Consider the following 19573-nt stretch of genomic DNA (forward strand, 5'->3'; position numbering starts at 1 on the left):
ACTCCATTCCTCTGTACCAGTATGAATGCACCCCCCCCCCCCACACACACGTGTGTATTTGCCTGCAATCGGGGACCCCCTAAATCCCTCTTTTGTTTGTACTTACTTTTTAGGAAGACCTCCCGTATGTTTTGTACACGATTGTAAATTGGGGACCTCTCGGGAATTGGGGACCCTATTATCCTCTGTTGTTCAACGTCCCCTATTGAATGCAGAAACAAACTCACACACCCCAGTTTGCAATATTTCATTGGTAAGATGTCTTTTGCTCCCAGTTGAATAGCCAATCAAAGTTTCTCCAACTGCTACCTTTTCTCTTGTCTCCTTGAATTTCTGTGACTGTCTGATCGGGAATGTCTGTCCTTGTGTTTACTTTTCCTCTTGTGTTTGCTACTCTTGCTTCTCTTCCCGTGTCTGTGGTGACCCCTTCTGTGACCATCGTCATCTGAAGTGATCGCCTCTTTCGAAGGAGGACTTGTGCTTCGAGTCCGCTTCCGGTGTTTTGTCGTCTCATAGCGGTGACTGTTATGGTTATGTGTCCTCTCAGAATCACTGGAATTGGACTTGCTATCTCTGGGCTCACTTCCTCTGATGAAACCTCCGTCAAGATGCGATGGTCTTGCATCCCTTCTTTCAGGATGGTCATCATCAGCCTCACCAGCCAATGTCCCCAAGGATGTGGAGTCCTGATTGGGCTCCTTCAAGATTACATCATGGGATGATTTGGCATTCCAATTGTCAGTAATGGGTTTTGACCGCTCGGACTCGACTGTTCCTGAGCCGTGTCCATACCTCTTCTGGCGATGCCGCGAGTCGGTGCCGTACGAGCGGAGTGTGCTTACAAGCGTGCTGTGCAGGAACCTTTTGTTTGTGGTAGCTTTCCTCTTCTCCCTATAATTGAATACAAGATAAACACATTAAGTTACATAAAAAAAAATTGAAAAAACAACTGGATGTCCCCAATATATCCCTTGCCTGAAAAAAAGGAGAATGTGAGACGAGTGTTACTTTAACTGAAAGCTCGTTCCAGGAGACATGGAGTGGACAGGGAATGAAAATAGGTATGCCACTCCGTAGTCATGAAGTGGAGACGTTTCAAATTCTTTAGAGAATAGAAACAGGTGAATGGGAAAAAAAAGTGTGGTCAAGTTTATATGGACAGTTCTGCAAAAGCACCCCTTGGCACACATACATGAATGCAAGATGTTACGCTATACAGGGCGAGTCAGAATGATCTGGACCGAGGTTCACCATTTTTTTGTGGCAAATAGAGTATATTGAGAAAAAAACTAAGTGTTTTATATGAATGTTTATGAATTTCATATGAGTTATGCCATTTTCATTTAAGTGGCTCATTTTCCAGTCTGCACATGGAATTGGTTTTGCCTTTTTTTTTTTAATGTGTCAATAACTCCAAGTGAGTCAGTCACCATGACTAGGTTTTTATGTGTCATTACACTGCTTCACATCAGTAACGCGATTTCAATCGATTTGTTGAACCATGGAACCGTGGTCAGAGTGTTTTTTAGCGTGTGTTTTTTTGCTAGGGCTTTTCATCAAAAGAGTACAATGGATATACATGAAACCTTCACCAAATATGTCTAAAGTACCAGCCTATAACAAATCTCATTTGCACTTGTTTTGATAATTGCCACATGTTTTAAATATCTTCTTTAACAAGTATGTCTCTTCCTATACCTTTTCCAAGAAAAAAACTTATACAGAAAACAAAGTTTCTATTTTGAGGAGTAAATGGCAGCCAAGTGCATCTAGACACTTCTCTTTCCGTTATAATGTCAAGTCGCAAAATGAGGGGCAAATCTTCAGAGAGTCTTTGGGAAATTTATTGAGTGTACTGCGCACAATACAAAAAGTAAGGATGGCATCATTTGTTTGGTGGAATTTGACTAATATGAGTTTTCTCTGGCATCTAACAGGTTGTCACGGTAATTTGTGATTTTTTTTAGTGTATTTCAATTTTTGTGACTAATGTTGGAAAATTTAATAAGGGAATAAATGTGTGCTCCGGAGGTTTTTATCACTCGTTTAATACCTTAATACCGCTTAGAGTCTGGGTGCTGATAATTACCCGAGCCGGAGGCGAGGGTAATAATCAGCACCCAGACTCTAAGCGGTATTAAACAGAGTGATAAATACCGACCGAGCACATATTTATTCCCATTCATAAATACCTTATCCGTAAAAAAATATCAAATAATTCGTTCAAAAAATCCCGATTTTGTTCAACAAGTTCACTTCATGCTTTTTGAAACATCCCTCTAGCAAAATAATGGAGTGTTCAGCTGGGGAGTAAGATGTAAACAACCCTTTTATGGAGATTGACGCGCGCGTAACATGTTCTGCGCGATGTCACGCAGAACGCACCTGGGGCGTTGCGTTTTGAATTTAGAACTATAAAATTCTGACTCGCTTGTAGTGTTGCGCATGCCTACTTGAGGATTGTGAACGTTCAACCAATGAAACGGTAAGAGGCTCTGGATTTTTAGGAGTCCACATTTTATTGTGACACTGGAAAAGTGTTTAAGACCAGCTAGCCATGTCTTTATCATCCGTTTAAGACCGGCCACGTGACAGGCTCTCGACCAATAGGAATAGCTAAACTGTCTGAGGTATTTATGAATGTGTTTTTAATAATATTTATTATTATTAATAAGAAATGTGCTTTTTAGTTGATTAGAAATTATTGGGGTCTCATATATTCTGGATTATCCTTTTCAAAGAAGATGAGAACAATTAGCCTCTGTACTGATGACCTCACATTTTGTTTACGTGTGTGCTTTCCTATGGTGCTCAGTGAACCGTGGGCCCCCACTGGCTCCATAGGAAAGTGCTCATGTAAACACAGTGTGACCGGCATCAGTAGGCCCTACAGAGGCTTATAGGCATAATATCCAACACTTAAATTATCAAATAAACCACAAAGGGAAACTGACTAAGAGAACCGGTATGAAGCACTGCTGCAGTACTTCATTAATTCGGGGTACATGTAGTTAAGTTTTTTACTTTTCCAATCACTGCCTGTTATATACTGTATCAATCATTGTTGATATGTCAATCACGCCGGTCTGCAGATATAATGGGCAGGCGTCTGCCTCTAAGAAATGGCAAAAGGTTTCTTATTAAACATAATTGCTAAACGTTTATAAAATTAAACGCAAAGTCACATCCTTACCGCAGCAGCAAGGATTTTATAAATGGAAGAACTGTAATTTGAAGATGACATGAAAATCGCAAAGAGATTGAAATCCGGGAGGAGACATGAATTCGGTATAAACCCACATGAAATCAGAAAGCTAGACGGAATTAAAAAAAAATAAGGAAAAGGAAGCATCAACAACCACAGAGCACATACTTCATCACAGTATGAGGCATGTACATGTAGTGGGTATACCAATCAAAAGTAAGGAACTGACATAAGACTACATTGCACAAGGTTGTACAAATATGTAAAGGCTTTCGTTTCCACTGAAAAACATAGTCAAGTGAACGAAAGTGTAGCCCTCTGTAATACTACAGACTGAAGCAGCACTTAAAGTTGAGGAATACATGTATGTTTCCTTTGAAGTGCCTCTGGAGTAAGTTTTCAGGAATGGGGACTGTGTTGATCTTTCCTCCACTACTGGATCTACTTTTGAACATGAGCATTTGAGCAATACCCATCCCATCGAAAAAGTTCTTCGTGAAAAACTTCAATTGAAAAAACATCTACTTTTCTCATCTACATGGATATAATGTACATTGTACATCTAAATATGAGGTTGCTCTGGTCACACTTATTAAAAAAATTTCTATGACAATCAAGTGCAAAGTTTTGAAGACAAATTCTGCACAGTGCATCTATTGTGATCGTATTCAGTTATTGTGTAGCACACAACTGTTGAGATTGATTGGCGCATAACTGAAGCCCATGTCTGTGTGTTTGTGGATATGTATTGGTCATGTACATGTTGTTCACAGCAACATCCATCCAATGTTCACGACAGAATTCTATCATCTAAGATATTGATTAAAACTTTCCAAAAACATTACCCGAATGGGTTTGAATCCTGACCGTGGGAACATGGTGCTTGTGCTCTTGAGCAAGGCACTTTACCATTATTGCTTCGTCCTTCGGATGGGACGTAAAAAAGTGGGTCCCGTGTGTTGTGTAATGCAAGTTAAAGACCCCAGTAACACTTATCACTAAGAGAAGGGGTTTGCCTCGGTGTTTCTGGCAGTGGCTGCAATATGCACTGCAGCATCTTGTAAACCATTATAAGGTGCTACATAATGGGTCTCATATTTCTCATAAACTTTATTTACCTTTCTTAAATAATAGACATATCTCCAGCGCCTTGAGTACCTAATAGTTGGTAGATACGTGCGCTATATAAGACTCCGATATTACTATTATTATTATTATTAATTAATATTATTATTATTATTATTAGTTGGTAGAGTGACTGAACTATAATCTGGAGATCAATTTCAAATCTCACTCCAGTCTATTTCTTCGTTCAACTTTAAAACCATTTAAACTTGATAGCATCTGTAAAAGTGACCCTTTTCTCTGAAATTTTGTGCCACTTTTTTTCAGATAACAGAAAAAAGAGACTGAACGAAAACTTTAAATAACCGAACAACAACAATTCTCGTCACGTCATCAACAATCCCTCACAGGTGTTTCTGCGCAACATGCTCGCAACACAACAAGACAGCAAGCAACATCTTATCAGAGTGAGGCTGGTGCTTCAACAGGAGGATCGTGCTCCGTTAATGAAAAAGAGATGAATTGATTGATTACGAGATAACGGAATAGGTGGACTGAGTGAACTGAAATACCCGAGATGGGGGGAGGGAAGAGAACAACTTAATGTCATACAGAGAAAAAGCTCTGACAGTCATGTGACATTTACAACTTTTCCAAAACATTTAAACTGAACCCGAATTATAAAAAGGGATCGTCACTCACATAATCTTCCTTTGAGTTAAACATAATCAGTACAAATTGATATATTGTATCAATCATTGTTGATTTATCAAGTCAATCATGCCGGTCTGCAGATATGATGGGCAGGTGTCTACCTCTGTGAAATGGCAAAATGTTTCTTATTAAACGTAATTGCTAAACGTTTACAAAATTAAACGCAAAGTCACATCCTTACCGCAGCAGCAAGGATTTTATAAATGGAAGACATTTAATTTGAAGGTGACATGAAAATGGCACAGAGATTGAAATCCGGGAGGAGAAATGAACTCGGTATAAACCCACATGAAATCAGAAAGCTAGACGGAATTTAAAAAAAATAAGGAAAGGAAGCATCAACAACCACAGAGCACATAGTTTTCATCACAGTATGAGGCATGTAGTGGGTATACCAATCAAAAGTAAGGAACTGACATGAGACTACATTGCACAAGGTTGTACAAATATGTAAAGGCTTTCGTTTCCACTGAAAAACACAGTAATGTGAACGAAAGTGTAGCCCTCTGTAATACTACAGACTGAAGCAGCACTTAGAGTTGAGGAATACATGTATGTTTCCTTTGAAGTGCCTCTGGAGTAAGGTTTCAGGAATGGGGACTGTGTTGATCTTTCCTCCTCTACTGGATCTACTTTTGAACATGAGCATTTGAGCAATACCCATCCCATCGAAAAAGTTCTTCGTGAAAAACTTCCATTAAAAAACATCTACTTTTTTCATCTACATGTACATGTACATGGATATAATGTACATTGTACATCTAAATATGAGGTTGCTCTGGTCACACTTAAAATTATTTCTATGACAATCAAGTGCAAAGTTTTGAATACAAATTCTGCACAGTGCATCTATTGTGATCGTATTCAGTTATTGTGTAGCACACAACTGTTGAGATTGATTGGTGCATAACTGAAGCCCATGTCTGTGTGTTTGTGGATATGTATTGGTCATGTACATGTTGTTCACAGCAACATCCATCCAATGTTCATGACAGAATTCTATCATCTAAGATATTGATTACCGTACCCGTCTGCTATATCTCTTTAGAACTGACCAGCCAACACTGGCAAGCTAAGTGGCCAAGTAGTTAAGAGGTCTTCTCCTGTAGCATTGAAGGGGGGGGGGGGGAAGAGTTGAACCCCCCCCCCCCCATGACGCCACCACCCCCCATCCCCAAGACACCCCCACCCCACCTCCACCCCCAAAAAAATAACTGAGGGAAAGGAGGGTGCATTGTAGGCGCACAAGGTTGAAACCATCAATACGACCATCCGGCATAATATCAAAATTTCAGGGGGAAACATTTGATAAACCCCCCATGACAAATTTCTCGCTATGCTACTGTTAAGCAGGAGATCATGGGTTCTAGCCTCATCAAACTAAGCTTTTGAATTTGTGTTCTTGCAATCGCCTTGTCAACACTGAGTATACAGCGCTTAAAATATTTTGACAATGGGGAAAACAAGAATTATAACGTCAAAAAGCTTTCAGAGAGTACATCTAGTGCTTTTTATCTAAGAACTTCTCTTCTGCATGCCTCCTTCATCATTCATAACCGCCCCCAACAAAACTACAAAAATCTTAACGCCAACCCAAATCCATGCTTCAATGTTCAACTGTATGTCAAACCTAGAAGCAAAAACTCAATTCAACGGCTTAAAAAAGCAATACCCCTAAACCTTCATCAGCCATCTCACCCCCCCCCAAAAAGAAGAAAAAAATATTCTGCTGCAGTGTTAGCTTTAAGACTACAAAATGGAATAATTTACTTCAACATGATTTTTTTTGGCACTGATACGTAAGTGAAAAGTTCAGCCAAAAACCCACTTTGACTTATTTGAAAGTTTTGGATTGACTGAAAAAGGTTATTGCACTGGCAAGTGTAGAGCATCAGGTGCATGTCGATGACCAGATAACAGGAATAACAAGTACTGTTGACACAATATGCCAGTCAGATTTTACCATCCCCCACAAAAAAATCAAATACTAATCAAATTCAAAGACAATCCCCGACTGCCATCCTTTGCTTTCAAAAGATTAAAATTTGCTCAAAAATTCCCGACGGGGATCTGTCCAACCGAAGCCTACTGGAAAACAAGTTTGAACAACACGATGAAAAAGATGAACCGACGGGGGGAAAAAAAGCTGCTTTGTGCTTAAGGTAGAGAGCATTTGTCTTGTTTGGAACTGGGAAGCTATTAGGAACTGTAACGGACAGCATAAGCTCCTAGATTCTCCAAATATCAGCTTTTCATGAATAACATCAATAATTCATAAACTCCTTAAAAATTATGTTTATAAATGACCAGGCACTTATGTTTTATTCATAGTCTGCTAAATCCCACATTTCTGTGTTTTCTTTTTTTCTCCGAAATAAATTAAGAGGAAAAAAATTGCTCTGGCACAAAAATACGTGCTTTTTGGGTGTGGCACACCAAAAAATAACAAACAGATTTTTAAATTGAATTGACAATTTTTCTAGCATTACATGTACATTAGTTATGAGCTTTCCAATGAGACACTGAAAGAAAAAGATTGGCCCACGATAAGTAATCTATTAATTCATTTCAAATTTGAATTAGGTTCGTTCTACTCCTAATTCAGCTCTGAAGCCAGGCAGGACTTTCATTTGTAGTGTGCACATGCGCGTTTGCGACTGCAGTTTATTACAATATCAACATCACATATTACAAGTAAACTTACATACATGTATGAACATGTTCATCTTTTCAAATCGTGGACGAAAAATACCAGAGAACAAAAGAGAACAATATCGTCCACGATTCCCAGCATATGTCCGCGATACAAACAAAAGAGGGACAATAGGACATCCACGATCGATGGTGAACACACGTTTGTGTGTGTGCATTAGTGTTGTGCATCGGGTTGGGTTGACCAGGCCAAACCGACCCGAAACAGTATAAAACCTAATCTGAACCGAAACCGATCTGAACTCCCTAGAATGGACCCAACCCGACTCGAAAAAACTTCAAGGAAAACCGACCCTAACCGACCTGAAACTGATCCGACCCGGAAAAAAAACGAATGGTACAAATGCCACACAGAAATTGCAGTTAAGGCCAAAAAAAAAAAGAAGTCGGTCTCTGGTCAGCGTGCGCGTCGTTTTTAATCATGCGCGTCAATCTTTTTTTTTCCCAAAATGTTCCGCGGTAGCTCCAACAGCGCCAGTGTTTCCGCACCTCCTCAATTTTTTTTTACAAAAGAGCACCAAGGAATGGGAAATTGCACCAAGGCAAATGATCGAAAGCACCAAGGCAAATTATGGAGGACACCAATGTACATGAGGACACCAAAAAAGCAAAATACAAATGTAGTACCCACCTTGTCTGTACAATCCAAGCTTGAAGAAAAAAAAGCAAAAAAAAAAAGAAAAAAAAAAAGCCGCGTAGCCGCGTCAATTCCGGAACTTTGGTCTGACCAGAGACCGAATATTTTTTTTTTTGGCCTAAACAATTCTTACTGCAAAACACTCCAGCGCCCCATATCAATCGCCGCACCCAAATTTTAACTGGCACACTCTTTGTGCAACTTTTTACCAGCGCAGCATGCAATTGCAGCTGGCAGTTTTGAATATCCCAATATTCTGTCCAATGCAGTTTCGAGTAAACAAATACTAAATTATTTGAAAACTTGAATATATGTATTTTGCTCTACATACCATCCATACGTGCCCATGGTCTGTGATCTCTCTTTAGCTCTCTTGGCTTCATTTACTAGTTCCTCTACAGCCAGCCTGTAAAAGATTGAAAGGGAATGAACATTTGTTTTTGCTGCAATTTTCAGTAATAAATGGATTTGGAGGATTAGTATGTTAAAGCAAATATTGTTAAACTGACTTGTTTCACATTTTGTACTTGTAGATGCTGGAAAAACCAAGAAAACCAATCGCGATGTTCTTATCGCCTGGTTCCCTGACCCCACTTAAGATGAAACGGAGCAATTTATAGACTTTGGGGAATTGTAAGGTCAGAGAAAAAGTCTAGCAGGCTTGTACCCCTTCACAGGTGTGTAATCAATTGCGTAAGAAAATGCGGAACAACTAAAAATGAACAATTAGAAGCAGTCTTTGGAAAAAGCCAGTTTTTTCCAACGCTGGTCAGCCGACCAGCGTTGGAAAAATACAACTTTTCTTGAAAGTGTCAGCACACAAGGAGCCATGATTTTACAGGATGCTTAAACAATCAAGTAAGATATTTCGTGATAATTTGATCATTTCGGTTTTTTTTATGTTTGCAAATGTTGTATCTTCCCTTTGATAAAAGCAAAAGTATGACACAACTTTGTCTGTCCACGTACAACAAATATCGACTACAGGGATGCAGTTTCTTAGTACATTTCATTTTCAAACAAACAAATGAATTTGCAAAATTCGACAAACACACAAATCTAACACTAAAATATATATTTAGTTCTGTCCTTCGCTGACGATTTTCTTCTTATAAACACTGTATACATGTACTCCATGTTGTCCAAGGGCTTGTGAGAAAAACTTCACAAGCTTACCTCAATATAAAAAATAAATCTCCTTGACGTAAATTTCATCTTACAAAAATCTAACACTCCTGTTTCTTTCGAGTATTAACTGGACGCAAATGCTTCAAAGTGGCTTACATACATCCCTGGTGTACTAACCTTAATCTTTTGGAAATTTGGGAGGTACATTTGTAATTCAAGGAAGACCAATTCACCCATGACAGATTGATCTTGAAGTGATCGGAACAACACAAGATACAATCCAAGTAGATGGAATCGGGAGAATCAGTAGTAAGGACTCTAGAACGAGACTCAGTAAAAGTCAAGGACAATACTTTTTTTATCCCCAAATTCCTTAATCGCATTATGACAGCAAGTGCCCATTGTAGAAAAAAATCAGGATATTTGTGTTGCCGTCCTTAGTGAGGTTTTAGAAAAGAAGCTTGAGGAAAATCCATTAGGACAAATGCACACGGACCTTAGGCCAAAAAAAAAAGTCTCCGGTTTCTGGTATGCGCGCGCGTCGCCGTAGCCATGCGCGTCGGCAAAATGAAAAAGTTTTTTTTTCAATGAAATATGATGTCTCAAAACCGCCAAACTCACTGGTTTGACTGGAATCCTGCTGCTGCACAATCTTAACGTGTTTTTAGATTGGGTTATGGTCGAGAATAAGCTTTATGTGGCCTCTCTGGACTCCCATATATTTGCACTAAGTTTAGTCGGGCACCATTTGCAGTCATCAGCGCACATTTGAAGCAAAAAAATCAGGTAAAAAAAAAAAAAAAGCCGCGTCGCCGCACCACTTTTTGGGCAAGCTCCATACCAGAAACCGGAGACTTTTTTTTTTGGGCCTTAGTGTTTTTGGTTTTTTTGCAAACGAGGAATACTTGAATAGAGCGTTATTTTTCCATCTGTAATGCATGTCATGAATTCTAATCAATACGAGTATGACATTTGATGCCAAGTCACTGTCCCTGGGTAAAAGTAAATTCAATTTTTAAAAATCTCCTTGCTGGACAAGGTAAGGAATCAATAAACCTCTCACTTTTGTGTTAAACTTTACTTTTATATTCGAATATTATGATTCTTATCCATTAAAAACCCTTTTTCGAGGGGTTAGAGAACGATAGAAATGAAAGTAATGCACTGTGGTGTGTATGGATTTTTTTCCTTTAATTCAGCAGTCGGCATGCATACGCAGTAGCGTGACTAGGGTTACAATTCTGAGGGGGGTACCTGGGGGTGCACACATTTTTCAAGGGGGATACCTGAAAGCAAGTGATACAAAAATATGTATAAACTGTTCACTTCAAGATTTCAAATGGGGGGGGGGGGAGGGGGGGGCCCACCCAGACATCTGTTGGGGGGGGGGGGATGTCGCATCAGCGATTTTATCCTGAATGACCTTTGACCGGGACTACTTTATGGAGATACTGAACTAGCTTGTTGTATTGTCTACTTTCAAGAGAGCAATCACAATTCAGATATCCAAGCCTGTGTCCCCCCCCCCCTTCCCAACATACCCTTGTGTGACCACAATTGAAAATGCCAACTCTTAACCCAAGCAACTCCAGAACTATCATCTCACAACACTCTGCCACATACACGTACATGTATCTCAAAGACACTCAAGGGCGGATCCAGGGGGGGGGGGGGCCAAAGGGGGCCATGGCCCCCCCCCCCCCCAAAAACGAAACCAATTTTTTTTTTTTTTTATGTGACATCGCAATAAAGGCAAGCAATGAGTACACCACCATCTTTTCCTCAAAAAAACATTGGTTAAAGTGGTCAGAAATTGCCTCAGATCGCACCACAGAGCATCTAGAATCCAAAAAATTTTCGGGGCCCTTAAGCAGGCCCCGAACCCCACGCCGTAATTTTTTTTACCCACTTTTTTGGGGGACCAAAATTTTTTTTGGCCCCCCCCAAAATTGTGTTCTGGATCCGCCCTTGAAGACACTCTTTTTTTCTGTCATCATTTCTAGGAGTGCATAACCCATCTAATACAGAGCTGCAATCCGCTTATGATCACAGTATAAGTGTAGCGACACGTCTTGTTCTTCTTTCTAGCAATGTACTCATTGTGACTGCTATGGTGCTTTTGCTTTGGTGCTCTTTGACTTTAACACCGTAAGGATCTTACAGAGTTTATCACACTACTTTGTTTGATCATCTGCACTCCCTTGGTAAGCCTGTGTGCCATTTCATTCGTACAGCTAAAGAGCAAATGGTTCAAGCTCTTGATCTTCTGCAAGTCGCCCTTCAACTTGTCAGGCTTGTACATGTACGTTCGCACGAGAGTGCGCTGTGTGCATTTATGGCTGACTGAGTAATTAAAGAACCTCGGCGTGCATGCATGCTGCAGACTTTTTCGGCTAACAATTAGGCCACTTGAGAACACTATTTATGAGTGCTGGAATGGTTTTAAGCATCAGTTTAAAGTAACGGTACTCCACATAATGGCCAAAGCTTTAGCAGTGGGGATGACTTAATTGTAATTGTAATAGGTGGTATTTACGGGACACAAAGTACAAAATCCAAAGAAAATATTATTATAAAAAAACAAAATTGACCAGAAATGAAATTATGGTACGTGTAATTTTAACTTGATAATTATAAAATGTCATCAATGTTTTATGCTACTAATTAGCAGCAGATCCTTATTTTCTCTAGTCTGGGCCCAATTTCATGCGCTGCTTAACAGCCGACTTTGTGCTTACCGAGCCTCCATCTATTTCATAGGGACCGGTAAGCAGTAAGCACAGCAAAAGTACGCTTAACCCCAGAAGAAAACTTTGCTTAAATCAGTGACGTAACAATAGAAATCTCCATGCGCGCGCAACCGTTAGCATGAAATAGTGCTGAAGCAGCAGCATGATTTTCTGCTATAATAAGCACAACTTTTCTGCTTACTGTTAAGCAGTGCTATGAAATTGGGTCCCGAGGATTAGACGTTCACATACTGTGCAGAGCCGCACTATGAACGTGCATGTAATGTTATAATGCAACCCCTGCCAGCCCATCAGAGCTGCCTTTAGAAGTTGTGATCTCATTTAGATAATAGAGCAGAAATTCAGCAAAAGCTGTTGATTGGTCAATAGCTGCCATGTTTATGTTTTGTCATACAGCATCGGGTTACCGATGACACGATAGAAGGCGTCCGCTGAAAGGTCAGAATCTGAAGGTCAAGACGCAGTGCTGTTTTGCATTTTTATAATCTACACGCATATCACAGATGCTTGCCGTGCAAGCATCTATTCCATAGATACATTTTTCTCTCATTTCCCTGCATTTTTATCAACCTGGATCCGCCACTGCTCACTTAAAATATCACTTAGACGTCCTGCACTCTCTGAGAGTGATTGAGATGTGTGTATTCTCATTCTTAGTGAAAGCTTCTCTGAGCCTGTGGATCACCGTGACCTCTTTTAGCACTCCACTCCAGTCCAGAGGCATTGATTTCTCTGACCAGCCTGACTAGGCTCCATCCACAGTATCAGGTGAATCATCTTAAGACATCAACAAGCTCCTCCAAAGTCTGACCAGCAACTTGTCATCTGATATCTACGCTCCGAAGTCATACACCCCCCCCCCCCCCTCCATCCTGGACGCTAAGCCCCGCAACTGTATCTGGCAGATTCGCTTGATCTTGTTTGCCTTTGCCAAAACAGCGGGTGAAAGTTATTTGTAAAAGATTCATGGCGTATTCACCATTCAGACAGGATTCGGAAAATCGTTAATGGTGGAACGAAGTGATTTGATGAATAAATTTGGCATAAGAAATTTCAGAACGTCCCCAGATGTCAGGTGTTGGCCTAAATTATCCTACTTCTAGAATGTATATTAATAGGAAATCAGCGTGTATTAATAGCCAGCTTAGCACTAAACCAGCCATAAGCCGTCCTAATCCAAACGGAGGTTTAGAGGATTCTGCTGGATTGAGGAAGATAGATCCCGGTCACTATCAGGTTTAATTCCTTGATAATACAAAGAAAGCATCATTTAGGTTTTCTGCACAGTAGTGTTCGGTGGTTCCAGAATTTCTGAAGCCAGTTCCGATTCCATAACAAGAACCGGTTCCTAGTCGGAGCCGGTTCCTAGTCGGAACCGGCTCCCGGGAAATTCAATGAGAAACGTAAACCCTCGAAATTGCATGTCAAACGTAAACTGTGTCACCTTGTGAAGTTCATGCTCCGTGGTGCCTCAATCATATGGTATTGTCGACGTGCAATTTACATGTTATTCCATTACATATTTGGTTTCAAATGTGTGACTTTTCCCAGTGAAACTATGGAGATTTTTGTCATAAAAAGCAAACTGAGGATTTGTTTATTCACTGCGACGACCGTCGACGTGTGGATTCACATACACGGCTATACCGGTACTTTCCAGCCTACAAATACATGTATGTAAAATGCACACAACTGTGCATGTATATGTATGTACACACCGCGCACAATGCTTGTCCCTAAAGCAAGCACATTGCGCACGCACATTGCGCACCTGCCCTGCTGACAGGGCAAGCTCAGCTCCTACAACATGTATGTGATGAGCCGGCTGTGGGTGCTGCAATCAGCTCTGATTGACCCAGGTATCAGCCTGTGAAGGAGTCACGGATCTACCGGGCTCTAAACATGAATAAATCCTGGGCACTTTGGTTCTGAATGTAATCCTTGATGGCAACATGATACACTGCAAACTTTGCAGACCGGCAAAATGTATACTTTAAACAAGGTCAAAAGTTGTACAAAAGTATACGGCGGACTGCTATTTCCACTCAAGTTCAACCATCCCGAGTGTACAGGGCCACCGTAGGGGTTAACAAACGGTCTATGGCTCTATGCCTCGTGGCCAGTAAGGGCTTGGCTGAGCAGTCTGTCTCAGTGTCTGAGTCTTAGTGGTTTTCCCCTCCAATGTTTTGACTTGCCGCAGTGACTGATCCCCAGGACTTATTTATCATGGAGCCGGTTCCGGGTTTTTTGCATGGCAAATGGGAAATTCATTCTGGAACCAGTTCTTTTAGAGCCGGAAACGAGCATAGAGGGTACCTGGTTCTGGTTCTCAAGTTGGACTTGGGCAAAACCGGGTCCCCGCCGGAATTGCCCAAAAATTACTGTACAGTGGGGCAATTCCACGGAATTATAAACCTCAATGCCAAAACTTCAACAAAAAATCCAAATGCCACAAGCAAAACATGCATATCATTTTGAAGCTTATTTGTTGTATGTTACTGAAATATAGTTTATTTCTAACAATGTTCAAGAGTTCGGCAGTTACTTTTAACTGAAAAAATTCTTTAAAATATGTGTGGTAGATAGTTTCATCAAAGACTACAGATATCAATAAATTATAAAATTGAAAAGAAAAAAATCACCCCAAATCATTTGGGTTTTTTTTGCATTTTTCTCCACTATGGCCTGTGTCCAGTTCTCTTTTTGCCAGAATGTCTCATATTAAGATGACTTTTCAGGCGCAAATGTAAAGTATTTACTGGCTGTACTTGAAGTCACTTCAAACAGTTGTTTAAATTCCCTTATCCAGTACTCTTCAGGCAACTGTACTCACATTAAAGTGGATTTTTGTTTGTTTGCTTATTCGCTTGGTTTTTTTTGGATTGTTTGTTAGGGAATGTTTGTTTGTTTGTTAGGGTTGTTTGTTGTTGTTGTTTTTTGGTACTAATGTTTGATATCTGTTTTCTCCAAATCAACATCAGGCTGCAATTAAAGAACAGCCAAAATGCATGCCATGCTTGCTCGATAAAATGACAGATCTGACTGCCTCTGTTAACCAACAAATCCAACGGGTCACACAATATTGCTCAGATTTATGTTACTTTTCTTGGCAGGAAAATCAATTCCTTAGCTATAGATTGACTGATCATCCAGCAACCCAACTTGTAAAATTAGTAACACATTGACATTGAAGCACTCGAAGTAGCTCCGTCTTTAATTTGGGAAGGCACTTGAGTTCTTTTTTAACAGCTTGCTTGTAACGAAAGTATGACAGAGAGGCATAGAGGAGTGTAAGTCTAGCACCCAAATGCTAATTGTCTCGGGTATCGTACCTTTCAAGTTCATCTTCTTCATCACCACTCACATTATTACAGGAGTCGGGTTTCGACGGATCGGATGCTTCAGCCATGGTCACTTTACACACAGTGTCACCTGCTGCAAGGCTGGAGAGGTCTTCAGGAACAGTCAGATCTGTCCAGGCAAAAAGAAGGTAAGTTAAGTTTCGCAGAGAAGAGAGGGAGTTTTTTTTTTTTTACTAATTACCTGTGTGATACTTTTGCAGCTGCCGGATCATATTTGGTTACATTTACTGATGCTACATGACAAGCGCGTTCCATCCTGTATTGGAACAGACAGCTAATAAACTTCTGCCCCAAGCAGGTGTCGATTGCTAAGTGTTAACTAACGAAAGATTAGTAATACAAGCAACCGGCAACTCGACACGTACACATACACCGGCAAGGAAAAGCTCAATGTCCGCTTAGCAATAGCAAGAGGAAATATGAGATCTCAATCTCGTTAAAATTTTTTTACTAAGCTAAAACGTACATGTTAGTCAAGATGAACTTATGCTACCACTCTGATTTGAGGGGGGGGGGGGGGAATTCATGCTAAGTACAGGAAATTATGGACATTTCACACATGCGTTAGTCCATTGTCGGATCATTCCTGGAGAGGGGGGCAATGAAAAAAGGGGGGGGGGATAATTTTTTTAATTTTTTATTTAATTTTATGGAAATAAATTAAAATGTTACGTATCTCCCTCGCAAGCCATCAGCTACGGTACTTTATAATACACCTCTTGCTGTTCTTTATCCTGGTTGGCTGAAACACGGTCACGTGTGGTTAACTAATATAGGCTAGTGCATGAAATTTGCATCAGCATGAACTAGAAGTGTGTCAAGACATTGCGCTCGCGTAATTTCGTGAGTAAAGTGCGAAATACTCTAAGAGTAAGAGGGCACTGATCTAGACCAGTGGTAATAATTAGTGGTTTTTCGAACTGCTGATCATTATTAATCATACAAAGGCATCAATATAAGTCTAATTTAACTTACAAGTCTCATTTAGATTTAGTGTGCACATGAACTTACACCAGGAGAAGCTCAGTTAAAGATCAGTAAGAACAATGGAAGTTAAAACAATCACTGAAGACGGTTTTGCCCACTGGCACATGCACGCAAAATCCGGTTACTAGACCTAAAAAGTGAGCATACATATAATTTTTTTCATTGTAGAGCTTGTTATGCACTCTACTTACATGTTTTTTGTGATTTCTTGTTTGGTTTAATATTAAAGCAACTAAACGATTTTAAATCATGCAGATCAAAACCATTTGATCAGTTGATCCTTGTTCTTCCTGCCTGGCTATGCTGGCCTATGTCATTAATCATGTTAATTCGTCTGCTTCTGGCTGCCTTTTGCATAAAATACATAATTCAAATTTATCAGTGCTCGGCAAAATTAAGCCCCCCAAAAGCCAATATGAAATTCATCAGAAGCATGCATTATTCGTGAATAATGCGGTTGGTCTACTATATTCATATTATTTTTTGTAGGACTTGTGCATAGGGGCCGATTTTGACAAGCGGTTAGGGAGAATCAAATGCGTGTAATTTACTTCCAGAACTGTAAGGTTTTTTACAAAATTCTCGATTTTTTTCCGACCTCCAAACTCTCTTGTCACGAAATGTTTGACCTCAACATTTCACAAGTATTATCTTGATGTGGATTAGTACCTCTAGGGTGGGTTGAAATCCCTCAAATGTCAAACAAACCAGGGTCATCAGAGTCTTGCATTCGGCCGTCTGTCATCGTTTGCCATGAGGGCACTTTAATTCTCTTGACCAACTACAGCGTGGCTTTCATTCCAAGAGTGTCTCCGTGCCAATGTCCGTGCTTCACGCGATGAAATGAAAGCTACGCTGTGGTTGGTCAAGAGAATGAAAGCCCCCTCAGTCGACGGCAAACGATGACAGACGGCCGAATGCGAGACTCCAATGATCCTGGTGAATGAAATTCTGGTAAATTTCACATTTATGTTTGACATTTGAGGGATTTCAACCCACCCTAGAGGTACTAATCCACATCAAAAATAATACTTGTGAAATATTGAGGATAAACATTTCGTGACAGGAGAGTTTGGAGGTCGGAAAAAAATCGGAATTTTTTTTTCTACAGCACTTTCAATTGGTCTTTCTCAGTTTCTGTAAGGTTTGTAAAAAACCTTACAGTTCTGGAAGTATGTGTAATTACCGATTTACACTAGCGAAGTTGGACACCGAAAATAAACTGCAATCCCACGCTTTCGTTGAAAACATTTTCAGTATGAACTCCCCGTGTGAAGATTACACACGAGTGAATGCACACCTAGCACGCTGCCGCCACGGCATGCAGCAAGCGGCAGCAAACGGCACGCGCATGTACGTACGTCTTCACGCGGAGATTTGGTACTGAAAATGTTTTCAACGAAAGCGTAGAACTTGCAGTTTATTCATGTTATTTTCGGTAAACACGCCGCCCGCGGACATATTTGCCTTTTATCATGTTTATAAACCCAGCGCATGCACAATTCTGGACACAAAGAATATGTAAGCGAAATTTCAGCTTCCTCCGTCTGGTAAAAATATGAAAAAAAATGTTTTATAATTTTTTTCGCTATGGTGCCTGGTGGTACAATTTATACCCTGGACGTCAGTCGTCTTGGTCGTAATGCAATGAAGACGTCCAACCTACACGACTTGAATTTCAGTGACATACCTTCCAATTTTAGTTGATGCAATGAATAAAGCTTTCAACATTATATCATAGTTCAAGGTGTAACAATGATAAACTCATCGGACAATGAAATAAATGAGAATTCGGTATTTTCTTACCCCGAATATGCTAGTTTAGTTGCAGTTTAGTTGCAGACAGAGGCGGTAAATAATGTTTATGTATACCGCCCTCATTAGACTTGTTGGTAAATTCTGTACACTGGACTTCTGTGGTCACAAGAGGGGGTAGTAACGAGTTTGAAAATAACGTAAGCCCTGGAGACGCGGTAGTGATAGGCTTCTTAACTACAGCCCACCCTTTCTTTCTTTTTTCTCACAAAAGGCCACTTACTTTACAAAGTTCATGAGAGGAAACTTGTTTCACATTAGGCAATGGCAAATCGTTGTCTCGCAGGGTTAAAACAAAATCTTTTACATGGGGCCTGTATCTTCAAGTTCAAAACTGTAAGAGCATAATATATGGTATAGATCGATTGCATTTGGCAGCCATCTTGAGGTGTGATTTGTTGTGTTGATTCATTATCAATGAATGCACAAGAGATCTACGCATGCAAGCAAGCACGCACCTCAAAAATGACCGCAGTGCAAATCGTCTATAAGCACATCTTGTAAAATGGCCACCACAATTTAGCCTGTGTTAGTTTCATGTTTCAATTTAAATTTTAGAAAAAATAATAACAATAAATCATGATTTTAAATAGTCAAGCTTAGCGTTTGTCACTTCACTTGCCGGGTTCGGAAACTTTTCCCGCAAACAGGTTGTAATCCCCAACAACCCTGTCAATCACATTCATTGGGGATGAGTTGCACGGGTCACTCCCGCTGTCAGTTGTTGCGGTCCGGCACACCCTCGCCACCAAGATGCGATACCAAGTCCATCACCCAAGATCATATTAATCTAATAGCACGTAGCTATAGCCCTACCCAAACAAAATGATGACAGATTTGATTAGGTCGAATAATCCTCGTGACCACCGAGATTTCTGCCCTGATAAGACCATGGCGATTGATCAATTAAATTAAACAGTTGAAAACAATCCACAAGAAAGATCACCAACCACAAATCTTCACAGAAAGAAAAGGTAGAATCAAGTTCCCTTTAACACGTTTTCTTTCTTTTTTATCAATCCGAGGAATTCTGCATAATCTCAAAAAGTTACCATCTTCTTTACTTTGTAGTCCTTCCGACGATAATGCGTTGATGACCCACGATCCAGGAATACAAGGATTCGAAAACATTATCGTGTTCTGTGAATCAAGCCGACAAACCGTTACTGTAATCTTTATCTTGTTTAACTTGAATATG

At 40.1% G+C, this 19573-nt stretch overlaps 2 protein-coding genes across 3 annotated transcripts in view; one reads left to right on the forward strand and one right to left on the reverse strand.

Annotated features, from left to right (window-relative positions):
- Positions 1-158: 158 nt before the first annotated feature.
- On the reverse strand, positions 159-15675 carry LOC119727177. Its single transcript, XM_038199039.1, has 3 exons — positions 15544-15675; positions 8665-8739; positions 159-891 (listed from the first exon to the last, which is right to left on the reverse strand). The coding sequence occupies exons 1-3, from the start codon at positions 15618-15620 to the stop codon at positions 306-308; spliced, it is 738 nt and encodes a 245-aa protein (XP_038054967.1). The 5' UTR covers positions 15621-15675; the 3' UTR covers positions 159-305.
- LOC119727174 (zinc finger protein 260-like) overlaps positions 15590-19573 on the forward strand; it is a 16160-nt gene continuing 12176 nt past the window's right edge. For both annotated transcript variants that reach the window (XM_038199036.1, XM_038199035.1), the window contains exon 1: positions 15590-15701. In XM_038199036.1, coding sequence (XP_038054964.1) covers positions 15608-15701 — 94 coding nt within the window. In that variant the 5' untranslated portion in view covers positions 15590-15607. The remainder of the gene's footprint in view (positions 15702-19573) is intronic.

The sequence above is a fragment of the Patiria miniata genome, unplaced genomic scaffold, assembly GCF_015706575.1.
Source record: "Patiria miniata isolate m_02_andy unplaced genomic scaffold, ASM1570657v1 HiC_scaffold_20, whole genome shotgun sequence".
Lineage (NCBI taxonomy): Eukaryota > Metazoa > Echinodermata > Asteroidea > Valvatida > Asterinidae > Patiria > Patiria miniata.